Source organism: Xiphias gladius, chromosome 20 (assembly GCF_016859285.1).
Source record: "Xiphias gladius isolate SHS-SW01 ecotype Sanya breed wild chromosome 20, ASM1685928v1, whole genome shotgun sequence".
NCBI lineage: Eukaryota > Metazoa > Chordata > Actinopteri > Istiophoriformes > Xiphiidae > Xiphias > Xiphias gladius.
The window spans coordinates 6,381,801-6,407,769 of NC_053419.1; the positions used below are offsets into that span (position 1 = coordinate 6,381,801).

Below are 25,969 nucleotides of genomic sequence, written 5' to 3' on the forward strand. Positions count from 1 at the left end.
ACCCATGTAGAGTAAATTTTACCTGCTCTAAGTTGAGTTTAAAGTCAAAAGAGAGGTGGTTGCATACACTTATACACTAAGTAGCTACTGCTTCTACTCTCTCACTTCTCTAATGATTTGACCCTCACAGAAAGGAGAATTCCTCTCATTAGAATGGCTCTCTTTAGTCTCTGCCTATTTTATTCCGGATTTACACTTGTGTAATTTTTTGCAGCTGACTACATTTTTGTAAGTTTGCTATTGTTTGATATGGTTTTATCTGCAAATAATACTTATATATAAAAATACTTTAAATAAAGATGCTATGAAAATCATTTTTTTGTATTGATTTCATTCTTTCAAAAAAGTGCTCCATGTGTTTGTAAAAGTAGATGCATCACACTTTAACATGTTTAATTTTGTTTTATTGAAATGATAAGGCTCAGGGAAACCTCAGAAAGTGTCACAGAAGACCTAACTGGTTTGGTAATCAGCAAAGCGTCGGCTTCCCAAGAAAAGTTGGCCGCTGCAGCATCACACAAGCTTCCTGGGTATAAATCTGGCATTTAAAAAAAAAAAATAAATATCATAAGTGACATCTAAAATGAAGATACAAACAACTCACCTATAAAGGCATCCTTACACTAAAACAGGACCCTTTTAAAAAAGGTTCAAAAGCTAAGCAGGTTAATTGTAAACTAGAGAAAAGATTATTAAGGCATCGGTTGTATTGCTTGAATTATCAGTGTTTTTCTTGGCAGTCAGTTTTCCAAGTTGTAGGACTTGTTGTAGGACACCAAGGCTGTAAAGTGTCTTGCTATATGTTTGTTGTTGTTACATTTCACTAGTGAACAGGTTTTATAGTCAAAAATAAAATAAATGAGAAAAATTGCCTTCAACAAAAGTCATAGTAGACTATTTAGTGCAAAAAAAACCTACAGGAAGCCTGTGTATCTGTTAGAGTTCTATTGTTATTGGTTGGATTCATAAGTGGTATAAAAGCATCACTGTAGCATGTGAGACAAAGTGAATTAAAACACTGTTTTATAGACGTCTATCCCTTTTAAAAACAACAAAATTAAAAAAAAAAAAAAAAAAAAAAGACTCATCTTCAGGGTGTTTTGGAAGCTAAAAATGTCTTTATGGCTGGAGCTCGGGGCTTGCGGCGGAGCAGCAGGGTGAAAGGTCAGGGCTGACTGGGAGGGAGGGTCAGGTGAGAGCTCACAGGGCCAGTTCAGCCATAGCACGCTCCAGAGGGTCACTGGTCCAGTAGTCGTGGTCCCAGCCCAGAAACCAGCCGGTGAAGGTGGGCAGCTCGAAGCCCTGCTTGATCTTGACGATGGGCGTCCTGCGGTCTCTGTTGGCCGGATCGGTCTCGATGTAACGGACCGCTGAGGGAAGAAAAGGTAGGATTACTGACAGTCACAGCTGTGCAACAATCAGAATTTAGCAATGAAACCTATGTATGATTTGTGGTGAACCAAAAGGAGATATCTCATTGACCCATCCTTTTTTCTTTTAAGATGTGAAACAATACAATTTTCATCTCAAAAAGACAGAATTTAGCAATATTTGAATCAGAATCTGAGGGTCTGATCAAACCAAACAAAACAGTCCCAATGAAACCTATTAACATATTTTTGAGTAATGAAATCCTAATACATAATACTTCATTTTTTAAAACTTTGATAGTTGCTTATTTAGTAATTTTTTTTATTACTTCGTAATACTTTTTTTAAACCAGTGAATGTGCAGTTACACTTCACATGCGTTAACAGTTGTTTTGTTATCAAAACTAGTGCATCGATGTGCCTTAAGATCAACTAGGTTTTAATTCTAAATACAAGATCATTTCGCTGACTTACTGTAGACACAGTATGTAGATTTTACAGTGAAGACTGTGCTTTTAACAGATTCAACAAACATTTGATCCTGTGTTAGTAAGAAAATTTAAGACGTTACCTTGAAACAATTTTAATATTCTAACGCACATTGTACTTGAAGAGATTATTAATATTTGATAAGAAAAAATAAGATTTATTCATCCTCAAATAAGATTTTATGACTGTTGGATTATGCCTTTTTTTTCAAAGTATTTTCTTGATTTAAATATGACTCGAGGTGTTTTTTATTCTGAAGAAGTAAACTGATGATTTTTGATGGCTAAGAAAAAACTATAGGTAAACTACGAGCTTTAAACTGTCTGAGAAGGCAGGTTAGGAGTGTTTTGAAATCCTGAAAAAATTGGATGGACGTTCTAGTGGTGTTTTCCTCCTACTGGTTCACAGGTCTAGATGATTTCAGCACTCAAGTGCCACACATACAGGACAGATGTCATATCTTAATAATATGATGTCAAGCTTTTTTTCCCCAGATGTTTTACCAGATGCCATGGCTTCAGTCTTCTCTTCCTCTTGGGCCTCATTTCCGATCCAGACAAACACCTAAAAATAGGAATGTTTTATGCACGTTTGTTTTTTAATTGCAATGACTCTGCTCTGAATTCATATACAAAACAGCTACAGCGGACATAGAGCTTTTTTCTTTACCTGCTCCCAGGTGTCGAGGATCATAACATCATCAGTGGCCAGGTCGTCTTGGGTCATCTCCCCGGGCACTTCCTCAATCTGAGAGGAGGACAAGGATTTAGTGATGATGTGATTGATGTACCTGTCTGATTTAAAGGGTTGATACACTCAAATGACCAAAAGACAAAAACATTCTATCTTTTTTCCTGTTGAACAGTCTTCCAGTGAAAACCTTATTTGTGTGGAAGCTTGTGTGAAAAGCTGAAGCTGAGGCAAAAGACTTACGATGAAGTTTCCAGTCTTATTGGAGCAGGCAAAGAGTCTGGGTGGATGAGCGTCCATCTTGTCCTTGAGTCTGGTAGAAGTGCGATATTCTGTCTTTCCTCCCAGAGCCTCCCAGAACTGATCTGTGAAGAGAACAGACACACTTCAAGTTATCCGAGACTTAGATGAGAAGATTGATACCACTCTCATGTCTGTCTCCAAATGATAAAGCTACAGCCAGGAGACAGCTAGCTTAGCATGAAGAGTGGAAGCAGCTGCTGATGGTACTTGCCGTTATAACAGACAGACATGAGAGTGGTAGGATTAATCCACAAATGTCAAACTTTTGCTTTAAAGCTGCATTAATTGATTTTTTTTGATGGTCACTTGGGGGCAGAAGAACAAGTTAAAAACACAACACTGACAAACTATTACCTTTATAAAGTTCTTATGGCTAATTCATTATCAAGCATTTGTATATTTACGCATCCAGCAGACACAGAGCTTTGGAGTCATGTTTGTGTCTGATAAATGTAAGTCTACTAGTCACTCTCCTTTTAGCTTTGGTTTTAGTCGCCAAATGCTCCACTAGGTTCACTAGATAGTAGCTAACTCTGTCTGCCATTTGTTGCTGGGCTGGTGGTGTAGAGTGGTTTTATCCGAGCGTTTTTAGGTGGATATGAGCGCTGAGACTGAACCATACTGTACATGTGTTGTAAAACCAAAACTATGAGCTAAAAGAGGCTAAAAAGCTCCAAAGAGCTGCAAAGTTGGTGGTGTCATTATGAACATTCCCTTTCACATTACACAGAGTTTTTTTTAATTAATATGAATTTTGAATCACAATGTCTAAACCAATAAGTGTCAAAGTTATGTTAGCATAGTATTTTACACATCACCTACCCTCTGACAAATCGAACCCATTTCTCTTACACAACAGCATGAATTTTCAATAGGGGAGGTTATAAACCATCTTCTTCAGCTCACAGAAATAAAATGTTGTGTTTTAGCCTGAGGTTCTATATTCAAAATTGTTAGTAGAGAATTCAGTTTCTTGTCGAGCTTTGAAAGCAAAGCCCAAGATTATGGATAACATCTAAGGGGGTGAGACAATCCCCTCTCCTTTGTTTTAATATAGATGAACACAAGCACTTGGTGTAGCTGACATACAAAACTATTAAGCTTCACACAAAGCCACTATTTTAACAGCTTGATCACAGTGTTAAGCTGATACAGATACAACTCTGAGTACATAGATATTCGTATATATAACTGGTGCTATGTTCGATTCGTCTCAAAAGCACAAAAACATGAGAAAATAGTCATTTGTGTTCATCATGTCTCCTCACCAGTCTCTCCTCCCTCAGACAGCTCGGAAGCCGACACTCCCAGGATGTTACACAGATGCTGAGCTCCCTGCTTCTCTGTGTCATTGGCGCCCACTCCCATCCACATGAGGGAGTCTCCAGGGGTCACCAGAATAAAAGCGTCATTGGAGTTCAGGTTGGATGCCACTGCATCAACCTGCATAAACACAGAGGTACCGTAGATTAACGTGCAGTTCTGCTACTCTAGCGCTACTGTATGTGTTTCACATTGGCCGTTTAAGCTGTCAGGGTTTTCCAATTTATACTCAGTCAACTCTGACCAACTTTCAGCTTTTTTATTTTCAAGTTCCTGGACTCTGAACTCCTAATGCTTTTTGTGTGACTAGACCTTATTGTGTAATATACCAGAAGTTCTTCCACATGTTGTGAAAATTGGCAAACAATAAAATATCAACAATTTTAAAAAACGTTGTTTTCTTTTTAATGCAATGAATTTTATAATGTTTAAATATATATATATATATATATATATATATATATATATATATATATATATATATTTAGTGTATAATATATATAATATATATAATAATATATATAGAGATATATGTAATAAATATATATATATATATATATATATATATATATATAGATATAGATATATAGATATAGATATATAGATATATAGATATATAGATATAGATAGATATAGATATATAGATATATAGATATATAGATATAGATAGATATAGATATATATATATTAGATATATAGATATGATGACTGTGTGACAATGATAAAATCTGTAATCTGACTGTGTGTGTTGATCTGATCTGTATCTTAACAAGCCATTTAGTCTATTCCAGTATTATAATTACCTTAGACAGCTGGGCACTGTAGTTTTTTAGTGCGTTTGTTGGGGGACTATTTTCAGCAGCAGATTAAAACACAACTGGGGTTCTAGGGAGTATTTATGGAGGCAGGATAGTGTATTTGGAATTGACTCAAAAAACATGTAATCATTTTAACAAAGGGATACATAACCCAGTCCATTTTAACAGTTTTTGGACAACAATGGTGCTATTATATGTGGCACAGAGGAATAAGATGGATGACAGTAAGCAAACTAGAGAATATCACCAGACTTATGCTTTAAAATCAGCTCTGGCAGTGGTAAAGTTAGACGTCGAATGATGTATGTTCTCTTACCTCCACAGCTCTGGTGTGCCCTGCAGAGTTGGATCGCACCTGGAAGAGTCGAGTCTCTGCAGGAGCCGACTGACCTCCTTCTCTGGACGTTCCCCCCTTGTACACCACCATGGGCTGTCCTCCGAACAGACTCATCAGATGGGCCGGCTCTTTCCCCTGCACCACCCTCACCTGGTTAACCAGGGCCACAATTAATGAAAACTCAGGAATGATGACATGATTGTTACGGTAACTCCTGTGGCAAAATGCTTCATGCGCTTTGATGTTGTGAGTTATCATAAGGTGGTGCAACCAAATCACAGCAGAAAGATCCTCCCTTGTTATGTCTTGTGAAATATGCATCAACAATATGTGAAAAAATATCTGCTGCAATCCCCACAACAGACACAGGGTGGCAGCGTGGAGCGCGGCCACGTCGTGAAATGAGGACACTTGATGCAGGTTACGTCTGAAACAGTGTTACGAGTCTCTGTGACCTGCGGCTTTTGTCAGAAATATTTATGGCCGCGAGGCGGAGCGGTCAGCTCTTCTCTCAGGCGTCACAGCAAATTTTGATAATCCTGAGTTACATGAGCCGATGGAGAAATGATTTATAGTCATTGAAGAGTTTACGTCTTGTATACCACAGTTGTGCATTTTCAAACTGCAAACATAGCTGAAACATTCCTCCTGTCACACCAGAGGATGCACTTGTAACGCTGTGCATCCTCCAGTATGATAAGAAACTGTTTGGCCAATTTTATACTTAAGCAATATTCTTGTGCTGAGACAACATTTAATATTTCAGATGTTTGGCTTCTTTTGTCAAATAAAAAAGAGGTTTTGATAGAAAAACTTTTTCCCATTATTCTTTTCCTCCGAGTATCATTTTGGTATCTGTACCAAAACATAGGGTAAAGATCAATCACACGATACCCAGCCCTAGCCGCGTCAAGTTTTTTTTGACACACACTGAATACGAAAGGGACATTTTCAAGACAGCTGTTCTCTATTTTGAAATTGAGAGCAGGAAAACACCTGGAAAAATAAAGGTGACATTTACAGATGTTTCAGCACTGGATAGATTCAAACACACACAAAGAGTCATGCCAAGAGCAGAGTCGGCACAGATGTGAAGACGTGATCATGAAGGTTGTAGATGCAAAGTGAAGACACACGTGGGGAGTGAGGTGCAAATGCAGAACACAGAGATGCAGATGAATGAAGACTCACATGAGTACAGAGCCAGAACTCACTCTCAACCACTCAGAGTTTACAGGCTAACTTTGTTTTGTGAGCGCCTGTGTTCATTCATATCTAACAAACATTAGCACTCACTGACACAGTTTAAAGTCATCATAATGACAGCTCCGGGCAGGGTGTGGAAACAGGGCTTTTATTTATGTGAGGCAGAAAGAGTTGGCGACAGAGGAGGAGGGAACCTCCCATTAACATCGACATTGGCATGTCCTGTTTGTGTTTGGCCGTGATGGTTTCACTGTAGGTTTGATTTAACTCATTATGACATTCACTAAGTCTTCAAAGAGCCAGAAAGATTAAACTTAAAGCCCTTTGAATATCAAGATATTCATATTTATCTGGAATAGAGAAAGAACATTTTTTTATTGTTTGCATCTTTTCGTCTCTGGCTCTGGAAAAAATTCATATGAGTCACTGTGGGAGCAGGGAATGGACGGAAAATACCTGAGTGGTTATAGGAGCACCAACAACCTGAAGACACAGAAAAGGTCAGAAAGCAAAGAGGAAAGAAGCAGCAGCAGCAGCAGGGGAACCAGGAGGGAGAGGAAAAAGTGAAAGGATGGAAAGGTCAGACAGCAGGTGACTGTGCTGAGTACGTCAGACGAGATCAGAGACATTAACGAACTGATTGATAAAATGAATATATGCTTACGAGAACAGAAAGCAATAAAAACCACTGAAGGAACACTGTGTTTTACCTGGACAGGACCACCGCCGAGCTCTTCATCCAGCTGGGCGCCGAGGATCGCTGAGGCCCCGATCTCGTCCTGACTGGAGTCCATTCCCTGCCTGGGAAACAATTTAAAAATGCGTTACCGTCACACTCAGACATAATGAGAGGAACAAGCCGCAGCTAATCCCAACAATTAGAACTGAAACTGGGCCGGACAAGTAAAGTGGATGCTTGTTTCATGCATTGTGTATGTTTTTCAGCCAAATGCAACAAACAAAGAAGCGTTTCATCTTGCTGTCACAGGGGTCGCCTTCATGTTTTCTAGTGCACATTTGTGGAACGTGTCCTCATTCCCATACCCAAGAGTGTAGCATACTGTAAATACTAGTCCGTCCGAGCGCAAGTCAGACCATTTATTGGCCTTACCCATGCGCTAGTGCACGTGCACGTGTGTCCTCAAGGGCCCATCCTTAAGAAAAACCTGCTCCATAGCCGTGCTACTGGCCAGAATTTCCAAATGGGACCTTTAACTTCCACATCCAACAGAGTTGGTGTTAAAATCTTTGATACTCACTTTTTTTATCAGCATAAAATATTCGAAACACATGTCTACTATTGAGTTCAGACTCCTTTGCCTCTCATATTCTCACCACATGTAGATGATGTGCCCCTGACGTCCTCCGTATTGGTAGTTGTACAGGATGATGTAGCTGTCTCCTCCGTAGAACTGCCCATATGTGGACGGATCCACCAGCACCTTGTCGGATCCCTCAATACGACAGATCTATCAAGAAAATAAGCACAGAAATATCGCTGTGAGAAAATAGTATTTAATGTTTTACCATTTACTACAAATTACATATATATTACATTGCATTACATTGATAGTCTAATGTAAAACTGTAAAGATGCAAAGCTGTTGATGTCTTGAAAATCACTCACTAACGCGCACATTAATTCACATTTAGCGGGCCGAGGATTGTCCACAAGAGGGAGCTGTTCGGTCATTGTCAGAACATTTCTATACGTGGAAAACCTGCGCCCCCTACAGAAAGGGAAAGTAGGTGAAACTGGGTGCTCTCAGAAGCCCCAGGTCACCAAGCTAGGACTAAAACCCCTCTGAGTCGTAACCACACTGACAACTCGAGTAACTAGCCTCCCTCCCCTCACCTGTTTCTCTCCGCTGCCGTCATCCACCATGCCGTGCTGGGCGGCCATGGCGGGGGAGTCGTGCAGGCTGGCGGCGTCGAAGGGCACCTTCTCGATCTTGGCGATGCTGTTAGCAATGTAGGCAACGCCCAGGCCCTCTGTCTGATCTTTGTCCCGCCAGTTTTTGAAGAACTGCTTGAAGAGCGGTGTCTCACCCATGTCTGGCAGGATCTGGACCTGCGTGTGTTTCGGGTAACCCATCTTCTTGATGAACTCGTCTGCTGCCTTCATCGCCGCCTTTCGCTCGTCCATGTTGGCATCTCGGCCTGTAGAAAAAAAGATAGTGAGGCTTTTTAATTTAAGTGAGAAAATATAAAGTTTTTTTAAAAAAAATTGGAACTCTCAAAAATGGATGAAGTGACTATTTTAATTTAGAAACAATTTAGAAATAGAATAATAAAAATTGTTGTTGTGTTGTCGTTGTGGAGGTAGAAAAAGTCCAATTGGCCAAACATCAGTGACTGAAAGAGGTCATTCCTACAATGCGCTGCCTTTTGGATTTGGCAACTTTCTGTAGAACAAATATTATACATTCCCATTATCGTAGCATTCTATCAAAAGAGGAGAAAGATTATGATTTGTTCATTCTAACCCAAGTTGATTAAAGAGATGACAGTTTGGTCTGGATGCACTGAAAACAAGGGAACCGTTGGAGATACATTTATTTGCTTTCTCGCGGAAAGTTAGATGAGAAGCTTGCTACCACTCTCATGTCTGTACAGTGACATATACACTGTTATTTCTACTCTGTAGAAATAGTAGAGTAGTAGTACTAGTAGTAATAGTAGAATAGAGTAGTAGCTCAAAGCCCAAATTATAGTGTTTGTGAGACCTGGCAGTGAGCTGAATGTGGGCTCAGCTTGACTGTTCAGAAGGAAAAGAAAACCACACATCTATTCAACAGTGGTGTCAAATATCCATCTGTGGAGGTGAACCACTGCTAAATGAACATATGGTGAATCCAGCGCAGCGCCCTGCACTGACCTTTCCAGACGAAGATCTTGCCGTCGGGGCCGTGGTCCAGAATGAAGCAGTCGCCGGACTCCAGGGCACTCTGGGCGAAGGGGTTCTCCGCTGCCACCAGGGTGATGGTCATGCCTCCACTAGCATTGGACACCTGTCAAGGCAGAGAGAGTCTGATTGGAGGCCTGAGGTGTCATTTTTGTGAAAACTAACAAGTTGAAGTTTGTTCGGGCTGCACCGCCTCCCTCTGGGCTTTTTAACCCGGTGAATATCAGCTGCCGCTGGACGTGCCAGGACGCACATTGTGATGGTAACATGTCTGTCGGGAAAAACAACGTTTTGATTCTGATATTAAACAGACATGAAGCTCATCATTTCAGATTTTTACCACTTTTTCACCGGATCTCCCCAGGTTTTTCAAAAGGAAGCTAGTTTAAACCAGTTTTCGCATTGGTTTTATACACTCTGTTACACTTCTCTTTCCTACTCCCTAATGGCCCTGATCACTATCAGTTCCAGTAAATCGGGCCCTCTTACAACAAACACAGTTAAGAATCGTCTAGTGATTTAACAAGTGAGGAGAAATGGTAAAGGAGCTGCTGATTATGCGCCAGAGTCCCTGTAACGTAGTAAAAAAAAGAAACAAAACTTTAAATGGTGAAAGGCGGTGGTGAGACTGTTTGTGCTGCAAAGAGTACTTAAAAAATCTGATTTTGATTTTTGTATAACTGATTATTATATTTTTTGCACAACTACCATGTCTGTATGTACAGACTAAACAACCGTAGCCCTTTTTACACAGCCTGTTCAAGGCTTCATCTCGCCTCGCTGTTCTGTATTAACGGTACGAGCACGGAATGGGGGGGGGCATCGTTATTCCGGCAATAAGCCGGCCGCAGAGGTAGCCACGGAGCTGAATCGACATCTGTGTAAAAGGGAGAGCCGGCACGGTGACACAGACGCCGACGCCGTTGTGTTACACGACACGCCTCTGGTTCTGCAACGCTGGGGTGCTAAAATCACACTGTGGCGGCATTATGTCGGCTTTGTTTGGTTCGGCGTGAACAAGCAAAGCCGGCACAATGACAGGTCGTCCTAACAGTACTACAGCAGGACCTCTGTTTAAAAGGCGCTAGTGTACACTTAAATTATCCTGCCTCTTAAAATAACTCCTTCAAGTTGCACACTGTTGTAATTTACGAGACTAGACTAGACGTGGCAAACATTTAAATAAATTTCAGTTAAAAACTGAAATAATGAGACCACCATAACAAGTTATTACCCATTTCTCTCACCTTGTAGAGTTTGGCCCTCTTCCTGTTTGAAGCATCGGCTTTGATGTCATCCGAGGCTCCAACAGGCAGGTCGGGTTTAGGACCTAGAACCTGAGGGCAGAAGCAGCGACTTTAACACTAGTCTGCTGCAGTAGAATGAGACTCAGTTTGAGGCTTGCTTTGATCTCATAATTCACTGATCTGACCTCTAACATCTTCTCTCTCTCCATCCCCTCGTCACAGACATAAACTCGAGCCCTCCCGCTGCGCTCGTTGTCACGGATACCCTTGGCGACCTGCGTAGCCTTCAGCTTCTCAAAGCGGTTGCTCTGGGAGCCACACCACTGGAAGATCTCCTGTATAACAAAAAGAGGAGCAGATTGCAAAGTGGGTGAATAAAATCAAGACCACTTTTATTCCGTTATTCTGCTAAACAGATGCAACATCTGTACTTTTGGCCATAACTCAAATTGTGATAGCAATCATATAATACAATAATATAATAATATTACTAGATATTCATTATAATATTATTATACTATAATAATATTATAATATATTATAATATCTAGTAATGATCTGCTCAGTCTGACTCACATCTCCCAGGTCCAGGATGAAGCAGTCTCCCTGGTTGAAGCTGTCCCAGCTCACCGGCACCTCTGTTGCCCGGACAGTACGGCGACCTTTGACCTGGAGCACTCGCTGCACAGCCACCTCGTTGGTGACGACGTGCTTGAACCCGGACGCCACGCCCCCTTTCTGGAAGATAAGAGTTGCACATTGATTTTTCAAAATAAAATACCTGGTTTTTAAGAAAAGTTGCTCTCACCTCAACCAAAGTAAAAGAGATATTAAAGCACAGGAAAATCATTTTAATGGCTTGACACTTCCTCAAGATAATAATGATGTCATAACAAAATGGATCATCTATTTTACAGATGCTGGATGACAAAATTCAGGTTATGTGTTATTACTTTAAATGGCTGTAGTGATTCGAAGGTCAAATATAATACAATATTTTTAACGGATATTTGGAAATTTAGATACTTGTTTGAAAAAATTATATTGTATCAGAAATGACTTGATCTTCCATTTTACACATGCTGAATAAAAAAAATGCAGTTTATCATTTAAAATATGATGGAAAATAAGTTTAACAATGTCAATGAACAGGCAGAAATCACATGATCCCAGGTTTAAAAGGCACCGAAACAAAGAACACACAATACATCTGACATACTTCTTGCACATAGATGTTTTTGCATGAACAAACATGACATCTTACCATATATTTGATTCCAGACTTGAAGTAGCCCATAAAGGTTTTTGACTCATGCCCCTGGACCTCACGGTACTGGATGGGTTTCCCCCCGAGGAAGTCGTCCATTTGGATGGTAAAAATAGCCGCCGATCCACTCTCATCCTGGGTGCAGAAATCGCCTGCACCAGAAGAACCACACACACGCTCCATGTTAATCCTGGTCTTATTCTACCTCGGCAGTCATACTTTCCATCTAGCCAGAGAGGCACATTTTTTTGTTTGACGAGTTCTTTCACTGAGGACGTGGGAGAAGCAGGGGGTCAGATCCCGGCAGACCACATTAATACATGCAGCATTATTCTATTTCTGGTCACAACGTGTAGTTCAGAGGCATGTGGGAGGGTTACATCAGATCCTGTTTATTGGTAAATGCTGTTTCCATGATCAATCAAGCGGACTAAAAGCACATCAAATCAATAAATAAAACAAGACCAGACTCAGCTCCTGGCTTTTCCGCTTGCTCTAAGCTAAATCAGACTCACCCTCCTTCGGTCAATACTCATTTACAGGACTAATGTTTAGGTTTTGGCTCAACCAGACGCCGGTTTGACGCCTTCCTCTGACCTAAACTACACTGATATCAATTTAAAATTTAATTTGAAAATGAAAATGACATGTTACATTAACATCGCTGGCCAGTGAAAACCATGTATCTCTCTATTTGGTGATTTTTACGTTTTCAAGTACACTGAAAGAGGAAATTCTCCTTCTCTTCTCTTAAGGTTGAGACGATTATTCTAAAAAGCTTAAAACTTGATCTGACGTTTCAAATTTTAAATACAAAACGTTAGATCAATTTATACAGTATAGTTTGTATGTATAGTGCCTCCTTTTTATTTTTATTGCTCATGCTACTTATTGTTTGTATTAGATGCTCATAATGTATGCACATACTATTATAGTTTTTTAGGTTACTTGTCTATAACAAACCACTTTTCTGTATCTGTTTGTACTTATGTGAAACTTTGGTTTCCCTGTGTGGGATCAATAAAATGAGTCTTATTTTTTAAATATAATAAATAGTTTGTATATAAAGTTTTTCAAATTAGCATCACGTCTGTCAGCTACAATATTTGAATGCTTCTGTTCATGCAATTCAGGAGTGACAGTAATCCACTATTCTGACTCTTCTGAAAGGGGCAGTTCTGCGGGAGTAGTTTTACTTTTGCTGACAGAGAGATGTAATTTTCCTGGGCTTTAACTTGATATTGAATATTTTCAACAAAGTTTTATAGCTGATTTGACTTAAATCATAGGTCTGTCTGCTTCATCCACCAAAGACAATATTTGTTTGTTCATGCTGAATGTCGGTGCAAAATAATCTGGACAAAATTCGTTGTGCTGAAACAAAAAAAATCATATTTGCCCTAAAAGGTTTTGGACAATTGAAAAAATGTCTGCTTTGAAATCCCACTGATAGGCCATTAATCTTTCACAAATTGATAACAAATTAAAAAAGCACATCTGTCCTTCCCTCCTTAAAATTAAAATAGGCCCATCACAATTTTAGAGGGTGGTCAAAGTTGGCAGGATGAGACCTAGCAGAAACATGAAACAAAACAGCAGCAGTGGAGTTCACACAGCATCGTCTGCCAACTTTTAGTCAAATGCATTAAAAGACGAAGCCGTTACTTGCTGCACACAGTCCCTCCATCACATGGCTTGTTCAGACTGGCTTCATATGTACAGTAAAAACTGCACAGCAGTTCCAGGAACATCAATACGGGCCCCCTGCTTTCACAAGTCAAACGACATCGTATCTGCACCGCAAAAATATATGATCAGCTCTTCCATGTTTCGCCACGTGTCCACGGAAACAAGAATAATACAGCAGCAGACTAGGATGGCACTCAGTAGAGCGCAGACCTCCGCCAAGGCCCATGTCAAACAACATACACCAGACTTCAGAGAAAAAAAAAATTCAGGTTCATAGCAAATGCTAAAGATCTGCCCCAAAATGTACTGGGTTCTTTCCTGGCTCATGCCCTACACCTCCACCAAGTTCCCTGCAAAACAGTTTGGTAGTTTTTGCATTATCCTGCAGACAAATAAATAAACAAACCAACAAACAGCCGCAGGTGAAAACATAACCTCCTTGGTGGAGGTAAAAATGTTTGTCTAATGTTGTTTTGAAAAAAAAGATGCTGTGATTTGGTGCCTGCAGACCGCATAGTTATAAAAAAGAAGAAGATTTTTTTTTAATCTTAAATTGTTTCTAAAACATTGAAATTCTTTATCTTGACTTGAACTTGATTCGATTTTTTCCTCATAAATGTCACAATTTAAATATGTTTCATAATCTTTATACTTACTGTTTTTGTCTTAGATTCTCTTTAAGATGTGGAGATTCTTATTTGTGTAGGGTTTATTAAAATTGTTTTGGGTTTTGTGCATTGAAGAAGTGATGTTTGACTTGACTCACAGTTTAGTTGTGGGCATAGTTTTTGTTAGATTTTACAATGAAAATGATAACAACAAAGGAAAAATGTTGCTATGTGGCCTTCAATCCCATGACCTCTTTTTTGTAGCAGTATTTGTGTTTGCAATTCAGGTTTAAGAGTTTACAATATTTAATCTGCTGTCTACCCCCACCTGTATTTTTTTTATACAGGTGCACTCACCCAGCCAGAAGTGGAGGTCGTACTGCAGGTTCCCGGAGCGTTGTTTGATGGTGTTGAGGATGAGGTAGACATCTCCGGTGTAAAACCCCCCGTACAGGTTCTCTGGAACAGGAACCAGGTCGAAGTTCTCCACCCTCCACACCTGGAGGCCCGGCTTCTGTCCGGCCCGCTCAAACTCTGGGTGTTGCGCTGCCATCGTGCCTGCAGAGAAATTGCACACCTGAGATTTAGTGCTTTTCTACTCCACGGGCTTGAACATACTGTCGTGTTCCCGTGGCAACAAGCTGTGATTTTACTAGTCGGTGGTCAAATACTGCATAGATAAGAGTCGCAACGCTTTTTAATAACCTTTTAAAAGTGAGTGGGACTCTTTACTGGTGAGGTGTTTGCTCTAGAAAAAATGAAGCCACTCCCCTTAAGGTTGACTTCTTGCCATGGATACATAGATAAAGTTTAGGGTTATGGTTAGATATTAATGCACAACAGAATGAGTCACTGTCGCCCTGTGCTCAAGGGGTTTCCTCCAGTGTGCAGGAAGAGGAAGTTCAGGCCGGATTGAGTCATGCGTAGTCAAACCTGCCAGTAATGGTGGCAAAGACACACTGTGTATAATTAGCCGCAGGAGGAGAACTTTTTGTTCCCCAAACTATCTTAACACTATGCACGCAGACACAAACATCTGCACGCTACAGGTGGGAGATGCGGAGAAAACCTTCTATTGCAGTATATGAAGCAATATGCAGATGGGCGGCAAATAAAAGGAAAAGCCTGCATAAATTAGTAGAAAAACATGAATGCAGATGCTTCTATAGGGGAAAGAATGATGATGAGACCTCTAGTCCTCAACCTGCTGACGGCAGATTTTGGACTGAATAATAAAAAATAAAAATATCTAACTGACAGGCAGACGTTGCCTGGCTGCACAGCTCGGTTATTTAATTATTAAACCTAGGCATGAAAGGACCTGTGAAACACTGTAAACACAACTTTGAAAGGAAATGTGGCTCACCGGCTCTTTCAGGACTGAATGCTGACCATTCAGATCAACATTCATACCTGAAATACTTGCATGATGCTATAAACTTGCCTTGGACAAGCCCTTAAGGACTTAACTTCGGCCTACAACTCTGTTTAATACCAGACAAGTCAGGGTAACTTCATCGCACTGATGTAAATTATTAAACTAAAATTGCCATAAAGCAATCCTGATCATGGATTTGCTCCATTAGCAGAAATGGCATCATGGCATCATGCAACCAGAGGTAATAAACGTACTCCAGTGATTTATTTTTGAACTTTGAGAACTTTGAACGAGGCGACTTGTGAGAGATAGATTTAAGAAACAATAATCCAATTAAAGCAGGAGAGGCTGAGATATCCTGACTCTTAGTCTCTGGTATGAGTCAAGCTCCAAAAATACTGCACCCTACACTTCCCATAATGCAGCTTGATGGCATCTTTGTATCTGAAATGTTTCATTAGACATATTTGATTAAATGCTCCCCGACCTTTAAATGTCCACATATTTCGAACTTTCACGCCTCTATTTGTAACACTCTCTGTTTTGATCTGTAGTCTTCAAACACAGGTGACATCACTTGAGTCTTTCTATCAGACTTGCAAAGCTCCTTCAGAGCAACAGAAGACATTATTGTATAATATTGTTCTCTCTGTGACTAACGACATCACATTGCCCTGACCTGATGGACACATCAGCAGTCAGACATGCATCCAATCACAAGCAAATTCACTAACACTCACAAACATTCAAGCACACACATACCAAGCACTTCAGTCATATCTGAGAGCAAAAAAGACACATGGCGCCCAATCAAGAGTTTCAAGTACGTGTCTGTGCTGCACTGGATTACAGCCAATCCCTGCAATCAATGTTTGAGATTTTTAAAGTGGGAGTTGAGCATCCTGTTAAAATCTTTGCTAGGGCTGCCTGGAAACTGCTTATAGAACAGTTAACAATGAGGAAGTCAGCTGATTCTGCTGGTGTGGACTGTCAATCTCAGAGGATCCAAATAACTGATTATGTGGAGTCTGGCCTGCACAAACACCAGTTTCAAAATTAGTGTTCATCTTCGTATTTGCTCAACTTTGATAAAAGACACAATCACACAGAAATTTTAAGTGGTGGAAACAAATTTGAAGTAGACTTGCCTTTTTACAATTTTGATGTCCATTTTTTGAAATTTAACTTCTACTTTCTACCGTATATTTCAAATATACAGGCAAATATTTTTCTCTTGACTCCACAATATCTGTTTGACAGCTGTATTGCTTGACACATTAAGATTATTAAGTAAAAGATGTGAGTACATCTGCCACTTCTGGCAACTGTTTTGTGGTTAAACCTAAATGTTTGCAGCGTTACATTACACAATCAACTCTGTGAAGCAATATGTTGGCGAGAAGTGTCCTGTGAGTTTTGGCAACAGACACATCCTGACTCCAAACCCTATATCAATTGATGGTTGGCACAGTAAACACTGCACAGAGAGCGTAAACAATTTCTCAAAAGTGAACCTGTGTTCTCAAATTAGAACGTGACCCTTCATAATGGGGCTTCTGTGACCTCTCCTGGTAAATTTCTTCTTCATTTTACTCATTTATTTAAATGACAATGTGCTTATACAACATTCATAAAGCTCAGGCTCAGGTATTTCCAAAAAAAAAAAAAAATAATAAACTGGAGGTCATGTAGTTCAAAATGAACACAGAATCCAGTTCTCCGCAGGAATGCTGCTTGGACCTGCTGCCTCTCAATTTGCATGACTAACCATCCACACTGGAACAAGAACCGCCCGTTCTTCGCCTACCCACAAACATGGCAGGAATCTGCTGCTGACCCTGGAAAAAGGAAGTGGCTCAGAATTGACACATCCAGGCTAACAAATGTGGGGTTCCTTTTCCCCATTACTGCCCTCCTCTTATGTAACACCCAGACTCACTATACAGTATTCTGTAGCTATGGAGTGGTCCCACATGGAAAAGTAAATGGATAATTTTGGCAACACCCACTTTCAGTCAACTCTCCTGATTGCTGAATGGGACATTTTGCTACATTATGGTGGCTGGAGGAAGATTCCTCTGATATGACTCATTTGACAATATCCGACAGGAAAGGAAACATGTGTTCAAGTGCTTATTGAGTCACGCTATCAAGACCTTACCCATTTGTAGCTCCTTTAGTCTTCACATGTAAAACAACAGTAGGGAGTGAATGCAGTCAAAACAGTGAAAATTTAGCCAAAGCAACCACGTGCCCTGGAGTCATACAAGGTTGTGCACAGTCTGAACTTCCATGACACTGCAGCATCTGCATCCAGGTTTGGCCGGACCTAGAACAACCGTGGCTGTGGCCATTCCCATTACGGTCATAATAGTTTAATGGAGGATGTGGAAAGCTGAATTTTCCTACAGTGACTTTAAAGTAGCCTGGTGGAGATTTTCCAGCTGGGAGAAGCCTGAGGCCCACAAAAGTCAGACAACAGGTCTGCACCCTCTGTGGCCACACAGGAATATTTACAGTAAGGTGCGTATGATCAACTTTTAATCCTTAATGTGTCAAGTTCTGGTATGAGTAGCCTAAACACACAGATACCAGTAGATTAATTAAAAAATTTAGGGCAATAGGGTTACAGCGATAAATTGGTATGACTTTTCATTAGCTGATTTGGTCTTTTTCAGGTCTCTGCCTTCAAGAGGTGGTGATGCTGCCAAGATTTTCTAAAGATTTTAGGAGGTTTTGGTGTCTTATTATGGTCTACATGGTGATTGAGATGATTTCTTTTCATTAGGAAATAGTGAGCACTCATGTTTTGTGCCATGGAAACGATCAAATGGGGAAACTTTGAATATTGGCATATGCAGTTATCAAGTGTCTAAGGACTGAGGGTGTCATATGCTGTAGAGATTTTTATTACAATTTTATGACAAGGAAAGCAATTGCTCTCAGTGTGGATCGCCTGGCTTATATGCTATCCAGCATTGATACCGATCCATTGGATCAGATCGGGGCATCCTATTTTTCATTTTGGGCCTCAGTCCTTCTGTTTTCCTGTGAGCCATGTTTATCAAAGAGCGAACACACCCTTTTTACACGAAAATTAGCATGTATATGCAGGTTTTTTTTAAACACGGCAGGCGACTGACTCCTTTGCCATTGCCAGTAGATGAGTTTGCCTTTCTGTGTTTTTTCTGGTGTGTCATATTCAACATCACGAGCGCACAGGAAAACACGGTTGGTGAACAGCAGAAAGCAGCATAGAGGCAGTTACTTTTTTAAATATCTTTTACTTCTGTCTTTTTAAACACTCAACTCACGTATGCAACAACACTCAAGCATTGTTGTATACGAGGAACAAAATCGCTGTGGCACATTGTTCCCATAGACTGTAAAAAACGATAAATGTTTCTGACTATTTATGCGCCAAAGTCCAGAACTACGACGCACGTTGTAGCATCATGCTGGAAAAGGGAAAAAACTAGCATGTCCACGCAGGTGTCATGTTTCCATCACTGCCGATCGGAGCTGGGGCCGATAAATACCCGTGACTACTGCAGAGTCATTTGACCCGGGAATTAATGCCGATTGTGCCCTTTCCCACTGAAGAAAAAAGCCAGATGTTAGCGAGTGTTAGTGGGTTTTTTTGTCCAGTGTGAAAGGGGCTATAGTGAGAGTTTCTGTCCCTGTTCAGACTGGTGATGGGAATGTCAAGATACAATCGCCAAGTCCTTTGGGTAACCAAAATCTATGTGTGTATTGGTAAAGTATGCAATACTGCACTAAAGTGCTTCCTCATAGGATGTTCAATGCACTGTCTATAGGTAAAGTGATATACTGTATATTGTCTGTAGTACTGTGGAATTAATTCATATCTCTAAACAAATACCAGCAATAGAAGAGGCACCCAGTTATCATATTTGAACAGGCATGGCTCATATTGGAGAAGATGCTTCTTTTTTCCTGTGAGTTAGATGAGAAGATTGATAACACTTTCACGTCTGTGTCTTTAGCTGGAGTCAAGAGGCCATTATCTTAGCTTAGCATGATGGCTGAAAACAAGGGGAAACAGAGCCAGGCTAGATGTTTCCCCCTGCCTCCAGTCTTTATGCTAAGCTAGGCTAATCACCTCCTGTCGCCAGCTCCACACTTAACACACAGACATAAGAATCAACTGTTACTTTAAGTAACTTATATGAAAAACAACGAGTTTAGTGATATTAGTGACCCCAGCTAGCATCCCATAATCACATATGGTGACAAATCATCACTCAGTATACCATAAATGATATGAATGTTTCAAATGCTAAAATGCATCTAAATGAGATAGCTGGCACATCCTCCAAACTGCTGCTTGTTTTAGATGGTTCCCATAAATATTTAGGGAACCATCTAAAATAACAGTGGTGACAGAATACAATAGCTTCATGTTAACTTTAATCAGTAACCTCTGCTTGATATAGCCAACTGCAATCATTCATTAACATCATCCGACACACCCAGCAAATATAAAAACATCTTGCATGCAGGGATCTGGGCTCAGCAATAGGATCCTCATTGACACAAAGACAGATGTACGACAAGGAAACCGAGGGCCTGAAGGTAACATAGGGCATATTAACACCTACAACTGTTGTCATGACACAAACATACGGAACGCCAGTGTAGATAGCAACAGGAAAACTTCAGTTTTCACTTCTTCTAAAGTTTTGCATCTTTGCTTCTATGTTGTTTGAAGTTTCATGATAATAGTACCCATGTATCTCATCCAATCCCGTTGATAAAAGGTCAAAAACACATCGCATATGTAGCCTTATCAAAGTCTAAAAATAGAGCTGTCTTTTCCTAAAAAATCCTGAAAACTTGACTTGTTCTTGACATCCAATAACCACCACATACCTTTACTCTGAAAAACTTCACTCACGGAAAATGTCACTTCTATGCAACTTCGTACTCTAAAGATCTAAGTAACTGGGGCACTAAATAAATGCGACTGCCTTTGATTGTTATCTTCCCCTCTGATGGAGAGAAATGTTCTGTCTGTTGCTGCACATCAAAGCTGTTTCATCCCAGGGTTGGATACTGTCTGTGACAGTATCCAACTCTGCAAACTTCAGAGGGGATACACAGCATCTGAATCACCTCACGCTTTGAAAAATCAAAGCCGATTTTAAAAAATGTGATAACAACTCCGACAAAAGCTGGATAATAACAAAAAAATCTAACACGGACAAAAAAGAGTTTAAGCTTTTTCGAATATTTTCGTGCAAACTTTTTTTGAATGAATGGCAGCAGCTGACTAAAACAAACATTAACCAGTAAATGTGTCTGGCTGCTCCAGGTTGAACAAAGTGACTTAAGGAATCGTAGTTTAACTCAGCACACACACACACACACACAGCTACGAGCTTACATAGAAGAGGTCACATGACTGTTGGTTAGTGGGTCTTTACAGGCATGCTGGTAAAAGCAGATGGTGTCTGCAGGCCACCCCACACCTCTAGAGCTAGAGGCATTTGTCGAGTTTCTGCACCCTCATCTGCTGGCTCTTTGTGCCCCCCTCGCCTCCAAACAAACGTTGAATGAGTCTTTCATTCCAACCGCAGTTATTTACTCCCCTCCCCCATTTTTACCAGCCTCTCATTTTTGTCTGCCTTCGCTTGAGGCCTGAGCCAAAACTGAAAACTTGATCCACGGTGCAGATAGCAAAAAGTGGATTCACATGTCCAGAAGCCCTTGTGATTTGTCTGCTGGTGTCCCACTTCATAAACAATCACAAATAGTTTTATCTGTGAAATCTGGATTTCTGGGTTTGAATAACACGCCTGTCCTGAGTTTCTCCCCAAAAAAGATTCCTCCTACAGGAAAGGGGAATTCTTGATGACTCATTTTCTCCCTGCATGCTACTCTCAGCCTCTCAAGGCCTGTTCAGTTGCCCCACAGCTCACTCTGGACAGATCACATGACACTCACAGATATACACACGCTCTACACTCTTTAATAGCCACTATACTGCTCAGCTTCCCTTTCATCTGTTTACACAGTGTAAGACAAATACAGCCGAAATGGGTGTTTATGACTGTGTAAATAACCACCCTGATATATGGATGGTTATTAAAGAATATGAATCCACCTGAGGACACTTCTAGAAACCAGCCATGGGAGAGGTACAGAGAAACCATCTCTCTTATCTTAAGTATATAAAGTCATATTTCTATCAAAATGGCATCCTGTTTGATTGACAGTGACAATGCAATTCAGTGTTATAAATATAGATGTATGCGTTTAACATTATCTAGTCTATATGTGCAGATGAGGATATATATCAGTATCGCACACAATTCGTCACAATAAATACAGTGATGCAGAGTTTTTCTAAACCACTGCCCTGCTCAGAACGCAAAGCAGCTCGAGGATGACACGATGTGCGTTTCTAGTGAGAGGTGTGGCCTTTTGTTTCCTCCTCTGGAAAAACATGGACTATATCAAAATCAATGCAGAAACCCTCACCTTTTTTCCTGAAATGCAGTAAATACAACAATGTTGCTAACTCCGCTTCCTCTGATGTGTATTTTGGCAGAGATTTTGAAAGTTACTGTCTCATGTAGAAGATATTGAGGCTTTAGGAGGGGTATGTTTGAGGGAGGGTTTACTTGGTTTACATGCATATCAACCCGCCAGCGTAATCACTCATCCTATCTCAGCTTCACCCCATGCACTAAATTTCAAATTTTTAGTCCTAGCTAAATGAAAAAATAGGTCTTTGTGAGTGCCCCGCCCAGCATCAACCCATAATACTGTTACAAAAATAACTCAGATGAGCATTCCCTGATCTGCCAACCCTATGGTTATGGTCTGATTAAGTTTACACAGCTAAAACCTCGAATTGGTGATTTGCAGGCCAAAAGCCATCTGATGTTTTGGATTAAAATCTGGCTAAAGCTGATTCAAAAGTTAGAGGTCTTTGGATGTCTAAGTTCCAAATAACCATTGTTTAGCAGTGCTTCAATTGCTATAGTTCAGTGTGTAGTTTGGACCTGTTTCACATTGAAATACAATTATTTGACTGCTGAAACAATGGTTAGCGTTAACCCGGACAGCCCTAGCCCAGTTTGAAGCCAAGCCAGGCATCCAACCTCCTCCCTAACCCTTATATACTGCGGCAGTATAACAATGCCATGCCACTTCCACCATTGCTACTCGGAGAGGATTAGGAGGACGATCATTGCATGACTGTATAACCATAACGGGTTGCATGTCAGGAAACACAAACATTTTTACATTTAAATGACCAGAGACATGCTGTCATTTTTCGTGTGAAGGCAGCCTCCCAAATATAGACTTTCTAGCTCACAGAGGACGGCAGACCCAAGCCTCAGGCCTCAGTATGGCACCTTAGAAAACTTCTTGGTGACATCACAGATGCTGGGTCTGTGTTTTTCCACAGTTTGTGAGGCCAGACGAGGCACTTTGAAAGAGCGAAACACCTACAAGTCAATTGGAATGCCAAAATGGCACCAGAAATGTTTTAAACACTGACTTTCCACTAGGACAGAAACAATAGTTCCTTTCTCCCTCTCTCCCTGGTTATGACAGCGAATATGTCAAAAATATAGACACAAATATGTCCACACCAGTTCAGCTGTCCTGTCCTCCGTGTGCGCAGAGAGCGTGGACACGGTTGTTCGGGGCTGTTTTCTAAATCTGAAGTGGGGGTGCGGGACAATCGGTGGACTCGGTGGCTGATCCGTCTGACAGCTGTTTTCGGGTTGGCTAACAAATGTGTGTGTGTATCACGTACTGACACACACCTAAGTGGAAACATTTACACCGCGCTGTCTGACGCACACACCTCACGGTTGCTGTTACGAAAAAAAATTAGAATAAAAAAAACCACATACAGGATCTTGTCTCCAACTTCCTCAGTGAACAGTCTCGCTATTTGGTTGTGTGTTTCTATGGCAACCGCGGATGACTCTAAAACGATGCCCACAGCAGTTCCTGCAGTCTCCTCAGTCTGAGTCTCCTCAGACCCACGAGTTTTTCCACTGAGATGCTCAAAACGAATTACTTGACTTTTCCAATATAAAGCAGCAAAATAAATAACACCGGTGTGTTTACATCTGTTGTGTTGTTCGTCTCACACCATGGCAGCCTCAGCTCATCACAGACAGTTACGAAAGAGTGTGACCAATGCTGCGGCCAGTGACGGTGGCACCGCTGGGTTTCTCAGTCACCATCCAGCGGTTTCTACGGCCTTCTCCATATATGGCAGCGGCGACGTCGCACCGTAGACAGCGAGGGCTGGCTTTACACCTCTTTGAATGACTCGGACCGAAAAAGAACTTGTTTCCAAGTAAAAACCACTTCGCATGCAGAAAGAAGCCAAGTATCTCACTGCTACTGAACTCCGTTTAAATGTGCGCGGAAAGTAACTGTTCATTCCGCTCTGGCCCCTAACTGAGGCATCAAATGAACGCCCAGCAATCTGTGCTACAGGCTGCAAGCGAGGGGTTTTTTGTTTGCTTGTTTGTTCTTTAACGTACCTGGACGCGTAGGTTGTGATCGGGGTGGTGGACCTGACTGAGCCGCGGTGAGCGCTTCTAGCTGCAGCGGGAGCACAGAGGCGTGGAGACGGCGGGGCAGCGGAGTGGGGAGCCGCTGTTTATGCTTTCGGCCCGGGACACTCCCCGTTATGACACTCCCCCGGTCTGCCTTCTGCACCGCCTGCAGAAGGGCGGCGGGCACGTGGGCGCGCACACGCACGCCTCTGTCTATCCATCTTTAAAGCCGTAGGTTGTGATGTCTTTGTATTTGATTTAATCCCAAAGTGTTCATGCTGTTGTATGTGGACACACTGATCAAACACCACAAAACTGCTCCCTCGAAAGTTGAATCCATCCCTCTCGATTGCAATCTAGATTTTTTTTTAAAAAAGGAAAAAAATGAATGCGAAGGTCGTTTTCACTCGCAACGGCTGTAAATATAATCTGAGCCACGTCTGAGTCTACACCGGCTGAGTGTGCATCTTGAACAACACTGCCCCTGTCTGGACCCGGTGCGCCTCTGGACGGTACAAAGCCAGACCTGCAGCTTCTGCCTACGCAAACCGTGCACGGGGCCTGCATGTCATGTGCGACACTGACTCAGTACAGATCCAGACTCGGACTGCTCAGCGTCCATACACCTGCTCAATTGTCCGTTGTTTTTCCTAGTGCTCACTAATGATCGGAGGGTCGGCAGAGATTATGACCCACTATTCTTACAAAGCACAAATGTTGTTAATATACAGTACATCATGCTACTGTTTCTGTACAAGCATTTCTTAGAGATAGCCTGTTACCGTGAGTCCCTTCTAACACACACCTGTATTAAAAATATGAGTGTGCCGGTTGTAATCTGTCCGTCCTTAGCTGTTAAATTCAACACTATTTAACAGCAATGTGACTTAAAGGGAAGCAGATCAAACAGACAACAGTGGTGTGAGTCCCAGATATGTGCTTTTGTGTTTCATGTTGCTGGGCAAAGAAATGCATTTTTTTGCTCACAATTATGCAATAAATATGCAATACCAGCCAACAGCTCTTATGAGTTCGTAGCATTGTGACTGCGACGTAGTTTCTATTTGCCAGACTCTAGTTTGTGCCATTATATGATTGTAATGTCCGCAGCGAGAGTGTGAAAGCATATCGCAAAACACTACTTTTAAAGCCCAAACGCTATCTGAAATGTACCAAAGTTGTAGAGGGAAACTCATCTTACATTGTATTGACTTTCGAAGAACATGTTACAGTGATGTTTTCTGTCCTCCTGCCATTCAGGGGTTTAGAGAAATGAAGGACCTCAGCACTGGGTGGCGTAGCATGAACAAAATGTTTATGTGTTACAAAAGTATTGTCTAAAGCTGGATGATAAGAACATGAAGCCATCCGTAGCAACTCAAACCGGAAAAGGGCGTTTTGGGAGTCAGTGAACAGTCTCAGAAATGTTTACTTCCAATGCCTCTCAAAACAGGTGCCAGTCATTGACTGCTGCAGGTTTTCTGTTGACTTAGGAGAGGATATAACCATGTGGAGAATGTCTCAATCACAGACTGCCCTCCATTATCAGAGAAACGGGAACCAGTTATGGGTGTACCTTGTTTTAAAGGTTCCATTGCTTCCATGGTACTTTTGCGCACTTGTATTTATATCAACGTTTCGTGATCATGAACTGCCATATTGTAGAAAAAAAAACCACAGCCGGCACGTTGCTAGTGCTGCTAGACTGCTTCAGACTGACACCAATGAAAGAGCTCATGATTATGGAATGAACTGCTCATATGCATTTCTGTTTGGCTCGCTTT

The 25,969-nt window shown here is 41.1% G+C and overlaps 1 protein-coding gene across 2 annotated transcripts; it reads right to left on the reverse strand.

Annotated features, from left to right (window-relative positions):
• Window positions 1-393: 393 nt before the first annotated feature.
• On the reverse strand, window positions 394-24,300 carry gsna (gelsolin a). 2 transcript variants are annotated; one of them, XM_040157717.1, is made up of 17 exons: window positions 24,171-24,300; window positions 14,610-14,810; window positions 11,953-12,107; window positions 11,265-11,426; window positions 10,874-11,023; window positions 10,689-10,778; window positions 9,415-9,547; window positions 8,392-8,696; window positions 7,872-8,005; window positions 7,247-7,337; window positions 6,993-7,019; window positions 5,310-5,480; window positions 4,121-4,295; window positions 2,793-2,914; window positions 2,529-2,606; window positions 2,363-2,423; window positions 394-1,370 (listed from the first exon to the last, which is right to left on the reverse strand). In XM_040157717.1, the coding sequence occupies exons 2-17, from the start codon at window positions 14,803-14,805 to the stop codon at window positions 1,201-1,203; spliced, it is 2,220 nt and encodes a 739-aa protein (XP_040013651.1). In that variant the 5' UTR covers window positions 14,806-14,810; window positions 24,171-24,300; the 3' UTR covers window positions 394-1,200. The 2 variants fall into 2 exon arrangements, with proteins under 2 accessions (XP_040013651.1, XP_040013652.1); XM_040157718.1 differs by lacking the exon at window positions 6,993-7,019.
• Between the last annotated feature and the right edge of the window lie 1,669 nt (window positions 24,301-25,969).

What these genes read in the sequence shown, in the direction of transcription:
- gsna (XM_040157717.1), bottom strand. Translation starts at nt 14,805, where the DNA reads ATGGCAGCGCAACACCCAGAGTTTGAGCGGGCCGGACAGAAGCCGGGC. An exon ending in AGAGAGAGAAGATGTTAGAG is followed by an intron (nt 10,779 to 10,873) that starts GTCAGATCAGTG and finishes TTCTGCCCTCAG; the next exon opens with GTTCTAGGTCCTAAACCCGA. An exon ending in TCCTCGACACCTGGGAGCAG is followed by an intron (nt 2,424 to 2,528) that starts GTAAAGAAAAAA and finishes TCCTATTTTTAG; the next exon opens with GTGTTTGTCTGGATCGGAAA.